At 39.9% G+C, this 19831-nt stretch overlaps 1 protein-coding gene across 3 annotated transcripts in view; it reads right to left on the bottom strand.

Moving 5' to 3' along the window:
• The window catches only part of HACD4 (3-hydroxyacyl-CoA dehydratase 4), a 26570-nt gene extending 15446 nt beyond the window's left edge, over positions 1-11124 (bottom strand). Inside the window, exons 1-3 of one of the 3 annotated variants that reach the window (XM_017886729.1) lie at positions 10957-11124; positions 7494-7597; positions 4832-4959 (exon numbers count right to left, since the gene is read on the bottom strand). In XM_017886729.1, coding sequence (XP_017742218.1) covers positions 4832-4959; positions 7494-7597; positions 10957-11060 — 336 coding nt within the window. In that variant the 5' untranslated portion in view covers positions 11061-11124. Of the gene's footprint in view, positions 1-4831; positions 4960-7493; positions 7598-9610; positions 10041-10956 lie in introns of those variants that run through there. The other 2 variants (XM_017886730.1, XM_017886731.1) reach the window with 2 other exon arrangements.
• Positions 11125-19831: the final 8707 nt, after the last annotated feature.

The following is a 19831-nucleotide window of genomic DNA, read 5'->3' as shown; positions in this document are numbered from 1 at the left end:
AAGAACATTCCATGCTCATGGATAGGAAGAATCAATATCGTGAAAATGGCCATACTGCCCAAGGTAATTTATAGATTCAATGCCATCACCATCAAGCTACCAATGACTTTCTTCACAGAATTGGAAAAAACTACTTTAAAGTTTACATGGAACCAAAAAAAGAGCCCGCGTTATCAAGACAATCCTAAGCCAAAAGAACAAAGCTGGAGGCATCATGCTACCTGACTTCAAACTATACTACAAGGCTACAGTAACCAAAACAGCATGGTTGGTACCAAAACAGAGATATAGACCAATGGAACAGAACAGAGCCCTCAGAAATAATATCACACATCTACAACCATCTGATCCTTGATAAGCCTGACAAAAACAAGAAATTGGGAAAGGATTCCCTATTTAATAAATGGTGCTGGGTAAACTGGCTAGCCATATGTAGAAAGCTGAAACTGGATCCCTTCCTTACACCTTAAACAAAAATTAATTCAAGATGGATTAAAGACTCAAATGTTACACGTAAAACCATAAAAAATCCTAGAAGAACACCTAGGCAATACCACTCAGGCGTGGGCAAGGACTTCATGACTAAAACACCAAAAGCAATGGCAACAAAAGCCAAAATTGACAAATGCGATCTAATTAAACTAAAGAGCTTCTCTACAGCAAAAGAAACTTCTATCAGAGTGAACAGGCAACCTACAGAATGGGAGAAAATTTTTACAATCTACGCACCTGACAAAGGGCTAATATCTAGAATCTACAAAGAACAAATTTACAAGAAAAAAACCCCATCGAAAAGTGGGTGAAGGATATGAATGGACACTTCTCAAAAGAACACATTTATGCAGCCAAAAGACATATGAAAAAATGCTCATCATCACTGGCCATCAGAAAAATGCAAATCAAAACCACAATGAGATACCATCTCACACCAGTTAGAATGGCGATCATTAAAGTCAGGAAACAACAGGTGCTGGAGAGGATGTGGAGAAATAGAAACACTTCTACACTGCTGGTGGGACTGTAAACTAGTTCAACCATTGTGGAAGACAGTGTGGTGATTCCTCAAGGATCTAGAACTAGAAATACCACTTGACCCAGCAATCCCATTACTGGGTATATACCCAAAGGATTATAAATCATGCTGCTATAAAGACACATGCACACGTATGTTTGTTGAGGCACTATTCACGATAGCAAAGACTTGGAACCAACCCAAATGCCCATCAATGACAGACTGGATTAAGAAAATGTGGCACATATACACCATGGAATACTATACATCCATAAAAAAGGATGAGTTCATGTCCTTTGTAGGGACATGGATGAAGTTGTAAACCCTCATTCTAAGCAAACTATTGCAAGGATAGAAAACCGAACACCACATGTTCTCACTCATAGGTGGGAATTGAACAATGAGAACACTTGGACACAGAGTGGGGAACACTACATACTGGGGCCTGTCGTGGGTTGGGGGTTGGGGGGAGGGATAGCATTAGGAGATATACCTAATGTAAATGACGAGTTAATGGATGCAGCACACCAACATGGCACATGTATACATATGTAACAAAACTGCACATTGTACACATGTACCCTAGAACTTAAGGCATAATAAAAAAAATAAAAAAATAAATGCACAGGAAACAAAAGCACAAGAAACAGAAACACAGTATAAAAACAAACCTATCTCCTGTGGACACACCACCACTACTTGATACCTGTAATGCTAATTGCTCAACTAGGTAATCAGTTCCTACTGTTGGTTGGAATTATTTCTCTAGATATTTTGGAGGACTAGTTCCCCCCAAGAATAATTCAGTTGTCACTTAACAATCTCCTTTTTTTTGAGACGGAGTCTTGCTCTGTCGCCCAGGCTGGAGTGCAGTGACACGATCTCGGCTCACTGCAACTTCCGCCTCCAGGGTTCAAGCCATTCTCCTGCCTCAGCCTCCCCAGTAGCTGGGATTACAGGCACGCACCACCATGTCCAGCTAATATTTTTTGTATTTTTAGTAGAGATGGGGTTTCACCATGTCAGCCAGGATGATCTCAATCTCTTGACCTCATGATCCGACTGCCTCGGCCTCCCAAAGTGCTGGGATTACAGGCTTGAGCCACTGCGCCCGGCCCACTTAACAATCTCTTGATGGTAATATCAAAATCACATGACAACTGTATAGACATGGTTTTTCAGCTTACTTAAAAGCAGCCACTCTCTTAACTACAGTTTCTTCATTTAAAAATGGGGAAACAGGAAAACCAAGAATGATTACACAATCTGAGAGTTTTGTTTCATTATTTTAAAGCAGAGGCCTCAGTGCCATCCCATAATGAGGGAATTCTAATTGTCTGCATAACTCTAATACAAGAAGGAGGTAGAAAATGAAACTTTGGAAACAATGGCATGTTTCTGAACCTTTATCCAACACCATTTCCATTGTGGGAACCACAAAAAGGATGATAAATTAATAAAAGAAATAGGGGCCAAATAAAATCTCAAAAGAGATAAAAAGAGGAAGCCAAACAACCACAACAAAAATTGATAATACTCAGGATGAGAATAATTTTCTTCCCTAACCCAGTGATCTCTGACTTATCTCTCCCAGTAACTGAAGACTTAAAAATCATTTGCACTCTGCTAACATCAGACTTTGCAAACTCGCCTTTGAATAAAAGGTGTCAATGTATATTTGTCACTATGTTTAAATTGCCAAACCAAGATTTGGTTCTTTGGTTACAGTTATATTTCTATAAGCCCTTAAAGTTTTAATTAGCAGTGATTAAAATCAGGTGTATATTGTGGAATTCCTGGAACTCCAAGAAATCAGATTTCTAAGTTATATAATAATTTCTATTACTAAACAAGCCTAATTTTGTAAAGTACATATGTGCACATTTTCTAGGCACATTCAAGCTGCTCAGTGAGTTTTCTTCCTTACAAAATTATCTATTCCCTCTAGGTGCATTCTGTACACTGGCAATAACTAAAATAACACTACTCTTAATTTTGAAAATGTTTACCATGAAACTAGGAGTAGCCACTTAGCCTAAAAGGGTAAAAGTCCTTTAAAAAAATACCAATAGAAAACATAACTGAGATTTTAGATGAATTTAGTCATACTCCAAGCAAAATCATTCCAGATGATAGAATACAACTTTTATTTAATGTTAGTTGTTAATTTTATTTTCCAAGATTAGCATTATGGGATGCTGGTACTATATGTATTTTGGTTGTTTCGAGGTACACCACATTGTAAATAAGTAATAAACACCAATAAATCATGCTCCCAGATACTATGTTGCTGTTGACACAGATCTGTATCCCCGTTGATTTTGTAAGGAACTATGTTAAAGGGAATTCCATCTAGGTCTTAGCTAGTTAACTGACTACTATGTTATTAGTTTATGCACCATTACCCTAATTTTTATTTTACATTTGATATTTCAACATTTTAAATGTCTTTATCCTAACGGATACTATTTCCCTACTCTTATTTAATAAGTAAAATTTAAAATATTCCATAAACTTGTAATGCTCAGTTGTTAAAAGGCTCCTTAGGATTATATTATTTATATCTTTTAAACTTTCATGATATTTTAGACAAATTTTAATAAAAGGATCTATGCCACTCTTTAACAAAATTTAAAGTATACATTTACATTCTAAGCACTTTGCTAGATGCTGGCAACACAATAGAATTCTGACATATTTTAATTAGTTTTACAATGTGAAATTGTCAAAATTATCAATTTTTCAAATTTATGTTGAGGATCCTAAAATTATACTCATGTAGATACCTATTTCTGTAGACTTTAAACTCATGTTCTTATAGTTGCCTAACCTTTACCGTCCCACAAGAAAGGGACAACTGTATGAACTATATAAAATCTACAGAAAATCTTTATTTTTATTTGCCTTTATCCAGCAATGATTTTCTACATGGAGTCACTACTAGTAAATTTCCCATCTTCCTTCAACCTGCCTTTACAAAGAACATGGTAATCTAGGGCTAGAGGCATGGAAGAGGGAACAAAGAATAGTTAAGAAAATAGTAGTAACAGCTACCAAGTATTGTATTCTTAACTAAGTGCCAGGAACTTATCCATTTTCTCAGTTACTTCATAAGATACATGTTATTTTCATATCACATGAGAAAATGAAGTTCAGAATGATTAAATGACTTGTTTAAAGGTATACAACTAGTGCAAAGTAGAACTGGGATTTGAATCCAGGTCTGTGTGTTCCCCAAGTCTATGCTTAGATGCTGTATTAGATAAACACAAATGATCTCCCCTTTCCATTGATGTTTAGTAAAAAAGAGGGAATGAGCAAGTATGGCCTAGGAGTACTCTATTCTCTGGATGTAGATGAAGGAAGCTTTTTGTTTTTTAATCATCTACTCTTTGCCAGGTATTATTTGTGGTGTCCTTTACCTCAACAGCCCAATGGTTGTGGGTGGTATGATCCCATAGTGTTAAGCAGAAAAGCCAGGCCTCAAACCCAAGTCTCCAATCCTATGCCTTATCATTGTCTTCTACTACCCCAGGCAGTGATATAGTGAGAGTAGCAAGTGGCTATGAAATCTCCTGCCAGGATAGGACCAATGCAGTGCTGCAAGATCAGCAAGCATCACTGCCCTGAATGTTTCCAACTGGTTGTTCTAATTGTGCAGTTTTAGAATAAGGTTGTCCTTCCATGAAATTAATTGTCCTTATCAGTGACCTAAGACAAGGGTTGGCTTTCTAACTGCCAAAAAGTCAGGAGAAGCTGTACATAGAAAAAATGTAAATATGAAACAGATTCTATAATAATAATGTGATTCAAACCTACCTGCAAAAACCTTGGGAGAAGATGGTTTGACTCAATGCCAACATATATGTGCAGCAATTCCAGGAGAGAAACGGACTGGCAAAGTCGCATCACAAGTCCAATAGCATAAAAAGTGTCAACCATTGAATCTGTGTCCCATGGGTTAAAAATGCAGATATAGTAAGTAAAACTGGATTATAACCCAAATTTATGCAGCACTTTGAAATCAAATGGAGAGTATTCACTTCCTTTTTCATTGTATATGTGAAAAATTCCTTAAGTAGCTACTAAATTATTAAGAATACAATGCACACCAAAAAAGCACCCCATACTGTAGTGTATTTTAATTGCTTCTGTTACAAAAGAAGTAGAAACTTGAGAAGGATTTCATGGGCAAACGTACATGTAGCATTTATTCCCCACTTCTAAGATTATAAAGCGATTCCCACATAAGAGTAACCTCCTAGAATCTAGACCACCTCAAGTGTAGATAGAAGCAAACTTGTTAAAGACACTGTGCTCACAGCTCCTCCACTGACAAGGAAATGACAAAAATGAGAAAAAATATGATTTCAGAGAAACTTTATGGAAATGACACTAATAATGCCATGATATCAAATAACATATGTATCTAGGATTTTGTTTCTATACATATTTGGTTAGTGCTTTTCTGGATTTTGTTAAACACTGGAACTTGGGCCTCCGATCAGGACGTTTGGGGTCTGCATTGCAGAGGGTTCAAATGAAATGCTGTGCACTTAGAGGGAGCTGAAATGGAAGGGAAACAAATGTTCCTCTACATAGGATAAATGTGTTGCTTTAAGTTTTAAAATGAAATCCTGCCATGTTTAGAAACTCGTAGGGAAGATTTTGCTCTCTTTACTGCCCAGTGGTAATTCACACAATGATAATTTATTGAGCACTAAGGATTTCTCTTCTCAGCAGCCCCACGAGATGGACACTATTATCATCATCCCCATTTCAGAGATGGTTCCCGAAGCACACAGTCCATGCTCTTATCCACTGCTCTGCATTCGCTGTACCAGAGCACTAGGAATTACACAGCTCTGTGAAGGAAGAAGGTAGCAGGTATAACATGTTCAGGGTTTCAGGTTTCTGTTGAGCTACTTACGTAATGTATACATTGATTCAAAAATTATACCGAATCCACACTTGGTTGTTTTCAGTCTGTCTCCTGAATGAATCAGTTGTGTTTCTTTAATAATAAGTAGCTTCTACAATTATAATGGCAGGGTAATAATTGAGAAAGAAATGTGCCGAGCCAGGCACGGTGGCTCACACCCATAATCCCAGCACTCTGGGAGCCCGAGGTGGGTGGATCACCTGAGGTCAGGAGTTCAGCCTGGCTAACGTGGTGAAACCCCATGTCTACTGAAAATACAAAAATTAGCCGGGCATGGTGGCAGGCACCTGTAATCCCAGCTACTCAGGAAGCTGAAGCAGGAGAATTACTTGAACCTGGGAGACAGAGGTTGTAGTGAGGTGACATCATACCATTGCACTCCAGGCTGGACAAGAGGGAAACTCCATCTCAAAAAAAAAAAGAAAAGAAAAGAAAAGAAAAGAAAAAGAAATACTCGCTAAGGCAACTTTTCTCACTGGAAAGGCGAGGCAGCGTAAGAAGAGTCCATGGCTTGTGTTGCAAATGACATGTAATATGCCTACACTGCCTCAGCAAACCTCAAAGGGCAAGAAGTGATGGCTTTTTAATAAAAATATAAAAGAAGTTTTCCCATCACCTGTGTTTTCCTCTGCTTGAAAACTCTCAACATTTGTAGTTGAAACTCAAGCTTTAGGTTATATCTTTGGAGGGCCTTAACAAAGGTGAGAATATATCTGTAGATTTTCAGTAAGAAAAAGTAACATAAAATAGCTATGGGACCTTGCAAGTAGAATAACTTCTTATGATACACACATCTGAAATGATGAGCACAGCATGACTTTTCCCAGCTACATTCTAAACATTTGTTTTTAGCTGAAGCCAGCAGTTGCTTAGATTGTCAAGTCACTCAACAGTTGTAAACTGTGATGACACTTACCCATGTGCGGATGGAACATGAAAAGAATGTTATTTTGATAGTCATTTAGTCACCCAACAGTGACTTTACTTTTCAGGAAACTAGAGGAAGTTTATGACTTGAACCATTAATGCTGACTACTATGTAAGTGGTTAGCCATCTACAGTGTGTGTCATTTACATATAACTTCTTCAAGGGACCAAATAGAGGCCTGGGGAACATAAAATTTGTATTTCACTTACTAGTAGTCTCCAGTTACCTCAAACCTGGGGAATAATACAAACACTGGAAGAATTTGATTCATTCCTGATTTCTCTGCATAAAATGTTATGCTGAGATTTCCTCAAAACACAAGAAATCTGCTAAGGTTTGGTGCAGAATGGAAAAGGAACAATGAAATGATGCCACCCCAGTGCCATCCATCTCTGTTTTCAGGCAAACTGCCTACTCAGAGGGAAGCCAAATCCCTTTCCCTTACATATCCCACCTTCCCCCTTCTCCAAGAAGGTTTTGCAATAAACATGGTTGCTGAAAAATAAACATTTTAGAGAAGGATATTAGGTTGAGATGTATAGAAATTTAAGCAGGATGAGGCGAAAACAAGAATTAAAAGTTAAAATAAAAAAACTGTTTTGGAGTTTTACCTTTTCCAAATGAAAAGAATCTGACTGTCATATTTGTAAATATCCAAGAGTGGCCACAGAACTGGATTAAGTAATAGATGAAAAGATAGGCATTCTTCCTATACCTAGAAATACAGGAAAATACCATTAAACACTTCTTTTATAATCATCCTTTCATCACTGTACACATGTCCTTTAATGTACTGGCCAACCTGAGAAAGCAAAAGAAAACTGTTCCATATCAGTCCTTTATTGGGTTATCCCCAAGTGCATATCAGATTTTGAAGGGAGCCATAGCCTACGCTACCTGCTAAAGTAAGTACAGATGCTTCTTCACTTACGATGAAGTTACGTCCTGATACATCCCATCAGCTGAAAATATTGTAAACTGAAAATATCATAAGTTGAAAATGCATGTAATACAGCTGACCTACAGAACATCACAGCTCAGCCTAGTCTACCTTAAACTTGCTCAGAACACCTACATTAGCTTACAATTGGGCGGAATCATCTGGCAACACAGTGCACTGTGGAGTACTGCTTGTTTACCTTCCTGATCATGCGGCCAACCGGGAGCTGTGGCCCAATGCTGCGGCCCAGCATCATGAAAGAGTATCATACCCTCACATCGCTAGCCTGGGGAAAGATTAAAAATCAAAATTTGAAGTACGGTTTCTAATGAATACATATCATTTTCACACCATCACAAAGTTTAAAAAAATGTGAGTCATGGACCATCTGTAGAGTGAGTTTGCTTAAAACCAAATATAGTGCTTTTTCAAAATCTGCTTTCATCTTTGATAAAGTTCTAACCTTGCTGCTCACCAAGGAATAAAAGAAACCACTGCGAAGGCGGCTTTGAATATTCTTTAAAAAAAAAAAAAAAAAAAACCAGCTGGGTGCAGTGGCTCACACATGTAATCCCAACACTTTGGCAGGCCAAGGCGGGTTGGATCACTTGAGGCCAGAAGTTCAAGACCAGCCTGGCCAACGTGGCAAAAACTCATATCTACAAAAATAAAAAAAGAAAAAAGCAGGATGTGGTGGCATATGCCTGTAATCCCAGCTTACCTAGCTACTCAGGAGGCTGAGGCAAGACAATCACTTGAACCCGGGAGGCAGAAGCTGCAGTGAGCTGAGATAGTGCCACTGCACTCCAGCCTGGGCAACAGAGCAAGACTCTGTCTCAAAAATAAATAAAAAATTAAACAACAACAAAAAATCCATGTGTGCAGAGGGGTTGACGTGTCACTATGTGTTCCAGTAGCTCAGCTTGCTAAGTGCGAAACTTGAGACACAAGTGTTTTAGTTCTGAAGGCGGGTAGGGATGGGAGCAATCCAAATGTTGGATAATTCAGTAACTGGACACACCTGACTTTTGAACACATTATGTGACTGGGGTTAGTATTAACATCTTGCCACTGCCTATTAATATTTTGCAAGGGTAGATAGTTTCCTTCATCAGATACACATAGAAAGCAATTTAGTTGCTCATACCAGAAAAGGGAAGTCAAGTTTGGTTTAACAATGTGTTGTGAGTTGCTGGGGAGATGACTAAGAGAAGATTGACAGATACATGGTTTGAGGGAGTTAGGAAAAAGCACTGTTTGAAATGTTCCCTGGGTGTTCAGAAGAGTGACGGGAGTGGCCCTGCCAGTGTGGTCAAGATTTACTCCTCCTTGGAGATGTAAAACCTCCGAGAAACAAGGAAAATAAGCTGGGAGACAGAATGATTTTATCTGGGGACATCCCCCATAAGGCAGGAACTGCTAAAGAGTTTGGGAAGAGGAAATCCTCCTTCAGCTTGTATCAGGATCACCTGGTCTGTGGGTTAAACATATACACCCCCCCAAGCCCTACCGCTATATGACTGAATCTGTTCCCCCCCGCAACAGGGCCCTGAAATCCATACTTGTGATAAGTGTTTCCACCGCTGTTAGATCTAAAAATCACCCCGCAACTCTGCATCTGAGAAAGTCAAGAGAAGGGCCCCTGGTGAGGGAGGGAAGTACTGGCAGAGGGCTCACAAGGCCAGGGGTAGCCATGCAGCCTGTCCTTCCCATTTCTTCATCTGTAAAATGGAGAAAATAACAGAGCCTGCTTCCTAGGGTGGTCAAGAGGGGTAAGTAAGCAAATACCTGCACGAGCTCCAAGGGGTGCCTGGGCACGGTAGCGCTGTGCCTTCCTGGTCGGTGCCGCCCGCCCGCCCGCCGCAGAGGGGAGCTCCCGCCCCCAGGCCTTCCACCCAGGCCCCCTCCCCTCGGGATTCGGCCGAGCGCCCTACCTGGGCTGCAGCCAGGCGGGCAGCGCCAAGGGCCCCATGGGCCGCCGCCGCCAGGGCTTCCAACGCCGTCCGGGAAGGAGCACCGGGGAGGAGGCAGGGGCGGCCCTGCGGCTGGGCGCGGAAGGGCGGGGCCTCTCCACACTCAGCAGTTTACAAAAAGAAAAAGCCCGAGGTCGTGCGTCGGGGAAGAGATGAAAACGAAGTTCCTGAAGTTTCTGCAGCGCTGCTAGAGCGCGTCAGGGCGAAAGGCTGGGAGGCGGCTTGCGTTCCCGGAGGGCTTACCAAGCTCTAATTACAGGTTCCTAATCGTTGTGTTGAGAACCCGTTGCAAGCCTTGTGGAAATTAATGCATCTGGGCGATTTCCGGGGCCTCCGAACTCGCTGAAGCCCATCCCCAAGCCTCCCGAGATGTGTGGATTCCAGGGTGGCCTCCGCTCAACGCCCACCTGTGAGCCAGGTTCAGACACGAAGCTTGTTCCGGGCGCGGTGGCTAATGCCTGTAATCCCAGCACTTTGGGAGACCGAGGCGGGAAGATCGCTTGAGCCCAGGAGTTCGAGACCAGCCTGGGCAACATAGCGAAAACGCGTCTCTACTAAATATATAAAAATTATTCGGGCATGGTGACGTGGGCCTGTGGTCCCAGCTACTCCGGAGGCTGAGGTGGGAGGATCGCTTGAGCCTGGGAGGTAGAGGCTGCAATGAGCCAAGATCGGGCGACTACACTCCAGCCTGGGTGACAGAGCGAGACCCTGTCTCAAAAATAAATAAAAATAAAACGAAGTTTGTAGCACACCTCCCCAAAACTTCTTCAGCTAGGGGCCTGATTCCTCTTCTATCAGGCCTCCCTGCCCTCTAATCTCCCTTGGGTCCTCACTGGTGCCTGCAAATCTTTATTCACGTTGTGTTAATTTCTCTAACCTATGCCCAGCACTACTAAAACCTCTTCGTGATCTCTCAGGCTTATGGCATCACTGTCTCCGTACTCAGATGACCCAACCTCCTGCTTTGCTAATAAGATCCAGCCCATCTTCCAGCTCCTCTGCCCAGAAAAGGAAACGTTAAAACAAAAACAGAGAAACATCTAAGAGGGCACTTGCAAGTAAGTGGGACAATGGCGCCTGGTTTTGGAGTTGGAAGTTAGCGCTCCCATTTTTACCAAAAGGGAAGTTGAGGCATTTAAAAAATGTTAAGTCACTTACCACAGGTCACACAACTGATAAAATGGCAGTATCAGAACTTCAAGGTTGGGGGGATTTCTTGTTTGTTTCCCATTAGGCCATGGCTTCCTTTTTTCATAGTCCATTCCATTCAGTATGCCTACCTCTCACCTCTACATCTCTGCATCTTCTCTCATACCCTGCCGTCAGTCAGAGGTTAACCCCACCCTTGTGTTTACCAGTCCCTTCTCAGAATCACTCCATCAGTAGTTAGACATTGCCATTTCCTGCATCATCATCTCCTCCTTTCCATTGGCTTTCACTGCAGTTTAGGGACATAGACAACTCTCTCTTACCATATAATTAAACATTTTATTCTTTCTGTTTCTCTCTCAATGGAATCTTCTCATAATTCCCTGCCTGCCTTTTATAATCAAGTGCTTCTTTCATTTCCTACCATCTTCCTGTTCCATAATACCTTACAGTTTGACTCTCCTGACACTGCTCCATCAGGGATTATGTTTATTTTTCCCCAAATTCCCATCCTGTATCACCTTGCGGGATGAGGCCCCACAGTCCTTGCTTTTAGAGAACATTTGATCCAAAGGGTAAACTGGTGGCTAACCCATTATCAGTGTTGTCTCTGCTCAGGTTACGCAACAAGAGAGAAAGTAAAGACCCAGATGGCCTGGAGTGGGGCAGGAGGGAGAAGGTGGAAAGCCTGCCCAGAAGAATTGATCCTTTATCACCAAACACAGCCCCTGCATCCACATGCTCACTGACAGGTCTGCTGCGTTTTACCAATTCTGCCTGTCTTCCATTTACCCCTGAAGTTCTACATATTCTGCGTCTCTTGCCTTATGTCCTTTCTGTCTCTCTGGATGGGTCTTCTTCTCCTGCTGAATTTCCTCAAAAGTCTTCCCTTAGTCACCATCTATTTGTCACCATGTTATCTCTCAGCACAGACAACCACACATGGCTTTATCTCCATGTGGACAACTTTTGACTATTATTTTCAGCCCTTTCTTCTTTTATGAACACTATCTCTGGCCTATGAATAGCTTTTGGATATTTCCTCATGAAAGTCCTATCATTTGGACTATCTTTTGAATAGGAACGTCTTCCAATTCAACCTATTTAAAATAAGCACACTATCTCTCTTCCTAAATCATTGTGTTATTTCCCACAGAAAGACCACCATTTTTCTAGCCACTTGGTTTTAAAATTGGGGAGTCATCATTAAGCACCCCCATCCAATCAAATTCAATTGATCCCATCCTTTCCAGATCTCCTACTGATCAGTAGTGTTCTGTGTCCATTCTTTATTTTCCAGTACCTGGGTGAGGAGTAATTGGCCTCCCTCATCCCTCACATCCTTTCTTTACATCATAACTCAGTTGACTTTCCTGGAGCATCTTGGGTTATATCTTTCTGCTGCCCTTTTTAGTTGTCAAATAAAGAACAAGCCAGTCAATCAAAAAATAAAAAAAAAAATCCTTTCAAATCAAGCTGTTAGCTGATTCTACGTTATTTCCCAAGGAAAGAGTACAAAAAGAGCTTAGAAGAGAACATTTTGGATGAAAAGTGAAATTCTCCCTTTCCCCTGGTCAGTTCCCAGTCCTTCCCACATCCTGCCAGCATTACCAAGATGGCCTCCCCCAGCCTCCCTGCCTCCTATCTCTTTCCTCCTTCTACACAGACTGCCATCGATTAGTTAAGGATGGCAAAAATATTTCTTGAAACACAGTTCTGATGTAGCCATTCTCCTGATCTAAATCCTTTGCTGACTCCCTGTTGCCTGCTACAGTGTATCTCTTCTTGCCCCCAAACCTGTCACATGCTGACATCTCCTACCATCCTATCCCCTTACCAAAAATCACAGCAACTTGCTGTTCCATGACCACACCAGGCATTCTCAGGCCAATGCGCCTCTGTGAAAAATTTCCCCTATAACTTTTCTATTCTACCTCCTCCCCTTATCAAAGCCCAGTATTTACCTGTCAAAATTCTATTCTTTAAAAGCCTTCCCAGATGTTCCCTCTGGGAGCCACAGAGGCTAATGTATGTCTGTCATGACATTTATCTTAGGGTATTGTTGTTGTCAAGGTACTTGACTATTAAACTAGATTATAGATTCTCAGAAGCTTCTCTTTCACTAACAGTGAGAATTTGACAACTTTTAACCTTTAAAAATGAAGTTTCTTTTGCCCAAAGCACATAGTTATTAGAAGGATCAAATAAGAAAATATATAGATGAAAATAAGCCCCTAGTACAGTGCTTGGCATAGTAGGTATCCATAAACATGTCGGATGAATGAATTAAATCCAGTATGAGTTTTCTGGAGTTTTCCATAATTTTAACCAAAACAAAACGTTCAGTGATAGTTCCATTACTGAACTATGTATATTCAACTTCCAGTTATCCATTGGTACCGAAGTCAGAGTCCAAGATAATAACTGAATTAATATATTCTAATCTTTAGAAGAAATTTTAAAATTATTTGAACATGTCAATTTTGTTTTCCTTGGGCAAATGTTTCAATTTGTTTTCATTCCAAAGAGCACCAACTGGGAGGCTAAAACCTTGAAATATATTTCATGGCAGTAACAGACTGGCTACAAAAGAAATTCTTTTAAAAATTTTCAGCACCTTTGAGTTTTCAGAGGTCACGCCTCTCCCTGCTATAAAAATTCTCAAAGAAAACACAGGATAAAACTCTTTGTGACCTTGGGTTAGGCAGAGATTTCTTAGGTATTTCATAGATACTTCTTAGAAGCCTTCTTAGATAGCTAAGCAAGCATTTCTTAGTTACTTCAAGCCTTCAAAAGACACTTTCAAGTGAGTGAAGAGAAGCTATATAGCAGAAGAAAATATTTGAAAATCACACAACTAATAAAGAATGGGTGTGCAAATATATACAGAACTCTCAAAACTCAATAATTGGAAGACAATAAACCCCCCAAAAATAGGCGAAGTATATTATAAAGAGAAATGTAGGGTTTTTTTGTTTAGAATAACTTTTATTATTACTTATGATATAACATCCTATACTTTTCAAGGGAAAAGTAAACAATACAAAACAAAATTTGTCAATAAAAAGAAACGCAATATCCTCCAGGGCAGACTCTTTGATTTGTTGCCCTTCTCCCCAAGGCACCTTAGCATATGACATTTATACAACCTGTAGTTGGTGAAGACTGGGTCTCAGACCTGTACACATAGGCCCCTGGGTTGTCTTTTGGTTCATGATAGCTTCTTGAGGGGCTTGCTTGCACTGGTGTCTGTACACTAGATGTATCCTCACTCAATGTGTTAATAGTAACCTAGGCCCACTTACTACCGATTAAAGACCCCCCATCACTTCCTGTCTTCTGTCTTTCCCTTGACAGTCTTCTTTTCCATCCCCAGGCCTCTGTTCGTTCTTCATTCTCTCTGCATCTCCTCATCCCCCTGGCAGTTCATTAGGAAACTTCTGTGCAGGCACTGCCTTCTCTCTCCCACATTGTGCCCTGAATTTGGTGCTGCCCTAAGTGCTCACAGGTTTCCCTGCATCTGCCTGAGAAAGGACACTAAACCTATGGCGTGTGATTCTTCCTCTTGACTTAGGATATTTCTATTACCACATCTCTGTTTTTATAGCAGGACTGGGGTAGATGAGGCTAGCAAGGCACCTAGGGTACGGACTTTGAGGAGGAGCTCCCATTCAAGCTTGCAGTACCGAGAGGGGATGCCTGCTTAAATTTTGCAACTTAGGCATCTCCTGTTCTCACTAAGTCCCTGCCCTGATTTGTGGTTTTGGTTTAGTCCTGGGGTGGGGAGCTGGGGAGAAGGAATAGGGGCTTTGCTATGTAGATCTTTCCATTCTATATGTTTTTTTAAAATTCTACATTCCATTTTTCCATGCTTCCCTTTTTAGAATCTCTTTCCTCCTATCCTAGAAGCCTTGCTACTAATTCCCTAGGCAGGTGTGTCTTCCTGTATTTTCATATCCTAGGTTTTTGTTCCCTGTGGCTTATTGTAAAACTCAGTCCACAGCTCTCTAAGCTTTGCTATCCTAAGAAAAGTCCTTTGGGGGAACTGAGAAATTCCTCTTACTCAAAACCATTGCTTCACTGGGGACTGCAAGAGCCCACTTTGAAAGGTAAAAACCCAGCATGAACCCATTTCATTCCTTTACATTCTTCCTCCCACAAGCCAAATTTCCTGAGGCAGAAAGGATGATTCTGGCAGGCTAGGAAGGTCATGCAAAGAAATGCAAAAAGAAAATCATTTTACGGTCATCCCTTGGTATCCATGGGGGATTGGTTCCAGGACAAGCTACGTGACCCACTCCAAGATACCACAGTCCAGGATTCTCAAGTCCCTTATAGAAGATGACATAATTGCATATAACCTACACACATTCTCCCATATGCTTTCAATCTAGATTACTTGTAATATTGAATACCATGTACATGTTATATAAATAGTTGTGATATATTTTTTAATTTGTATTTTTTCCCAAGTATTTTCCATCTGCAGTTACAGAACTCCCGGATATGGAGAGCCAACTGTAATATGTTTAAAAACTGTTATTCCTGTTATATGTAGTTCAAGTTTTATTTAAATTCACAATTTTCATTTCTATATATTCTTGTTCAACATCATTGTCTATGATTACTGAGAATGACTTTTCTTAGGTTAACTCACTTTATAAACTGCTTAGCGGAATCACTCAGAGAAAACCAACTGGTATGCTAATTCTTTAGAGTTTAGTTTTTTGGTAATGGGAACATTATTTGGGTTGTAGATATAAATAGTTTCAAAAGAAGATAACTTTTATAGTATCTCAGATACAATCATTTGTGTTATATTCTGGTCATTATTAAAGGCAGCATTGCTTTTTGGTAGTCTAAGGTAAGAGGTTTTTTGAAATGAATGAGCCTGTAAGAATTTAAGAGTTTGTAATTGTTTGATATACACAGAGTCAAGAAGCAAATGGCAACTTTTTTTTTTTTTTTTTCCTAGTAGAGACCGAGTCTTACTATGTTGCTCAGGCTGGTCTTGAACTCCTGGTCTCAAGCAATCCTCCCACCTCAGCCTCCTGAGTAACTGGGATTACAGGCATGAGTCACTATGACTGGCCCCTGCAACATCTTTTGTAATCTATTTTTGAATAAGGAAAGTTAAAAAACAAAGAGGTAACATTAAAAGACATGATCTAAGCATTTAAAATTAATTTGTCTAAAAGTTATTGAAAGCCAGGCATTGCTGCTTATGCCTGTAATCCCAGCAACTGTGGAGGCTGAGGTGGGAGGATTGCTTGAGCCCTGGAGTTCAAGACCAACCTCTTTAGAAAGAAAAAAAAGTTATCAACTCACTGGATGTTTAAGTAGATGAACATAGCTCATATTATATACTTATATAAACTTAACAATGCTAGGAAATGCTGGTCCCAATAAAAATATGACCAGAAAAAATTCTTCCTTGAATAATGGGTTTCTGAGATCAAGAAAAAAGATTTACTCCTCAGACTCTTTTATTCCATATTGCCTCCTAAATGTTGGCTATTCTCTCAATTCAGAGGGATTAGATAAGAAGATCATAAAGATTTTTATGATCTGGTTCTAATACTCTAAAATGCCATGATTCATTCAATTTCTCAAATATACACTTTCTATAAAAGCTGTTCCTAGAAAAGCCATCAGCTGTAAATGTTGTTAATGTTTGTACTTCTTCATTCATGCTTTGGTTTTACATTTTCACTCTGCTGTTTGTGTATACTTTCCACAGAATTGTTTATCAAAAATATTGTGTAAGACCTGGGCCCTTATTGGATGTTTGGGAGATAATAAATGTAAAGGCAAAAAGACCTGGCTTCCATCCTTAAGAAGATTACAGTTTAATAAAAGGCCAGATATTTTTATTAAATTATTCTCAGAGGCAGAAATAAACAGTTACAGGAAGCAAGGAATTTTCAGTCAGGAGACCTATTCGAGAGACCTGGGTTCAAGTGTAGCTTTCACTTCTCTGTGATGCTGGACAAGTATTAAAGCCTCTCTTGAGCCCCAGCTCCTCTATTTTTAAAGTGAAAGTAATGCTGTTACAGACCCTATTCTACTTCCCATGTGAGAACTAACTGAGGTAACTGTCAGAGTTCAAATGATATGGAGGCCAAGGTCCTGGCAAGCCCAGCAAACAACCTGCCTGAAGCAAGTTTGAAGGTAGAGCCCTGGATGCTGCCTGTCAAATTATGTGGAGCCCCGTAGAAGACAGAAAAGTAGGGGTCAAGCCATGGTAGACAAAGGAATTATCATCACAAATGAAATTCAAGAGCTTAGACCTCAATACATTTTCTGTATTGAGAAGGAGTCATATTATAGAAGAGGAGGTAATGAGCAGATCAGATCAGGGGCAGCACGACAAAGGAAAGAGACGAGATGGATTCAGAAATGGAGGCTTCTGTAATGAATCAAAAAGTCAAGGCTGAACCCAGATAGGAATATCTGGGCTGGTTTTCTAACTAAGGATTGACTAGGCAAAAGCAGGAAGAGGAGGCAGAGAGATGTCATAGGCAAAGTATGCCTGTATTTGCCTATTAGGCAGATAGAAAACTGGTTTCACTGTCTCTGGCTAGGTGTGTTGAAGGTAGATAGAGACTGGATCTCCGTAGGGTGTATCAGAGGATGGCTAGATAGCTAGATAGCATCTCTACACATTAGATACCAGGGTCAAGGGAAGAGAAAGAAAACTTCCCCTGTTTAACACTAGTAGTGGGCTACTTAAGCTTGGCCTACTCAATGCAGGTTAACCCTGCTTTGAGATTTAGTCAGTTAATTTTTAAGGTTTATTAGCTCAATATAACTACATTTAAATGTCCACTCTTCAAGATTGTAATGGTTTCTTATCTCCTCATTAGGATTAATCTTTACTGCATATAAAACTTTTAAGACCACAGTGCAGATGGTTACTTGTTTTACATTGCTCATATAAAGTTGTATTCTCTATAGCTGGAGATTGCTTTAGTGGTGTCTACTGTATTGTCTGAGAGGACAAATCCATAGATGTGCTGGCCTCAGCCCCTGGGAAGCAGCAGGCATCCTCTCAGACCAGCCTGATGAGCAGCTAAGGCATTGAATAGAGGGCCAGTAGAATTTAGTTAAGGAAGAACAGAAAAGAACTGCAAAATAGGTGCCCAAATCAGAGAGCAGCCAGGTAAGGAAGCCATCAGGAGACAGAGATTTAGAAGAAAATGGGACTAGTTCTGTTGAATCCTGATTGATGATCTTGTTGGCTCAGACTTGCCTTTATGTGATGGGATAATCTCCTCTCACTTTTCCAAAAGGCTCTAGATATGGGCTTTAATCAAAAAAATTTTTTTTGATAAATCCTTCCTCTATAAAAGCCATAACCAGTTAAAAAAAAATAGAATTATAAATTCCATTCACAATACTAACAAAACTGTAAGATCCCTAGAAATAAAGAAGATACTGAATAAAAGATTATTATCTGAGAAACGGCTTTTACACCTAGTTAATCCATCTGGAGGAAAGTAAATTTGGAAAGTTACCACACGCCACATAAAATTAAAGAATTACAGGTAAAGACAAAGGCAATAAAACATTTTATAAAATTTAGATGATTATTTGGACAACCTATGTGTTAGAAAGAGCTGTTCAACCAAGTTAGGATTATAGATTTTTTAATGCAAAAGAATAGGCAAAGAAGATAAATAAGCAATTCACAGAAAAGATAATACAAAATTTTTTTTTTTTTTTTTGAAACAGAGTCTTACTCTGTTGCCCAGGCTGAGTGCCGTGGCACGATCTCAGCTCACTGCAACCTCTGCCTCCTGGGTTCAAATGATTCTCCTGCCTCAGCCTCCCAAGTAGCTGGAATTACAGGCACATACCACCACACCTGGCTAATTTTTGTATTTTTAGTAGAGATGGGGTTTCACCATGTTTGTCAGGCTGATCTCAAACTCCTGACCTCAAGTGATCCGCTCACCTTGGCTTCCCAAAATGCTGGGATAATAGGCGTGAGCCATGGTGCCCAGCCAAGAATCCAAATTTATGTTAAATATATGGAAAGATGCTTGACTCTTTAATAGTCAAGGAAATAAACATTGAAGTAACAATAGCATATTTTAGATCCATCAGGTTGGCAAAAAATTTAAGAAGCTGTAACACTTCCTGCTAATAGGGACAAAATGAGTTAGTGCCAATCCAGCGCATTTGGTGAAATTTCTGCTATGTATTCCTGAAAGAGGAAAACAAGATATGACCAGGTAGAGTATATGCATCAGACCATCCCATCCCATTTTTATAAAACACTGATTTACACACCACAAGAAATATACACAAACAGTTGCAAGATGGTCCTTAGTCACAAAATAAATATCACGGTTTCATATACTATTGACAGTAGGCCATCTTCAGGGAATAAGTTGGCCCATTTAATGTTTTTTCCTTTTCAAATTTAGCATCATTTCCATATAGTAAAATGTAAAAATCTTGAATATAAAATTCAATAAGTTTTGCAAAAAACCGTATACCCAAGATAACTCACTCCTCATGAATATATAGAACATTTCCGTTGCCCCAGAAAGTTCTTTCATGTCTTCTCAGTTGACTGGTTCCTGTCTCATGTCCCTTCCTTGTGACTTATTTCTATCACTACAGATTTGTTTTGTCTGTTCTAAAACCTATAAGTGGGCTCATTATGTACTCTTTCATATTTGGCTTTTGTTGAGCATAATGTTTTTGAGATTCCTTCAAGCTGCTGCATGTATCAGTGGTTCATTTTCTTGGTGAGTAGTATTCCATTTTATGAATATAGCACAATTTGTTTCTCCATTCTCTTGATAGACAGTTGGATTGTTCTCAATTTGAAAATATTATGAAGAAAGCTAGTGACATCCTTGTACAAGTCTAC

The sequence above is a fragment of the Rhinopithecus bieti genome, unplaced genomic scaffold (genome assembly GCF_001698545.2).
Source record: "Rhinopithecus bieti isolate Rb0 unplaced genomic scaffold, ASM169854v2 scaffold_15368, whole genome shotgun sequence".
Lineage (NCBI taxonomy): Eukaryota > Metazoa > Chordata > Mammalia > Primates > Cercopithecidae > Rhinopithecus > Rhinopithecus bieti.
Note: the sequence above shows the minus strand (reverse complement) of the source record. Positions and strands in the feature narration are given on the sequence as shown.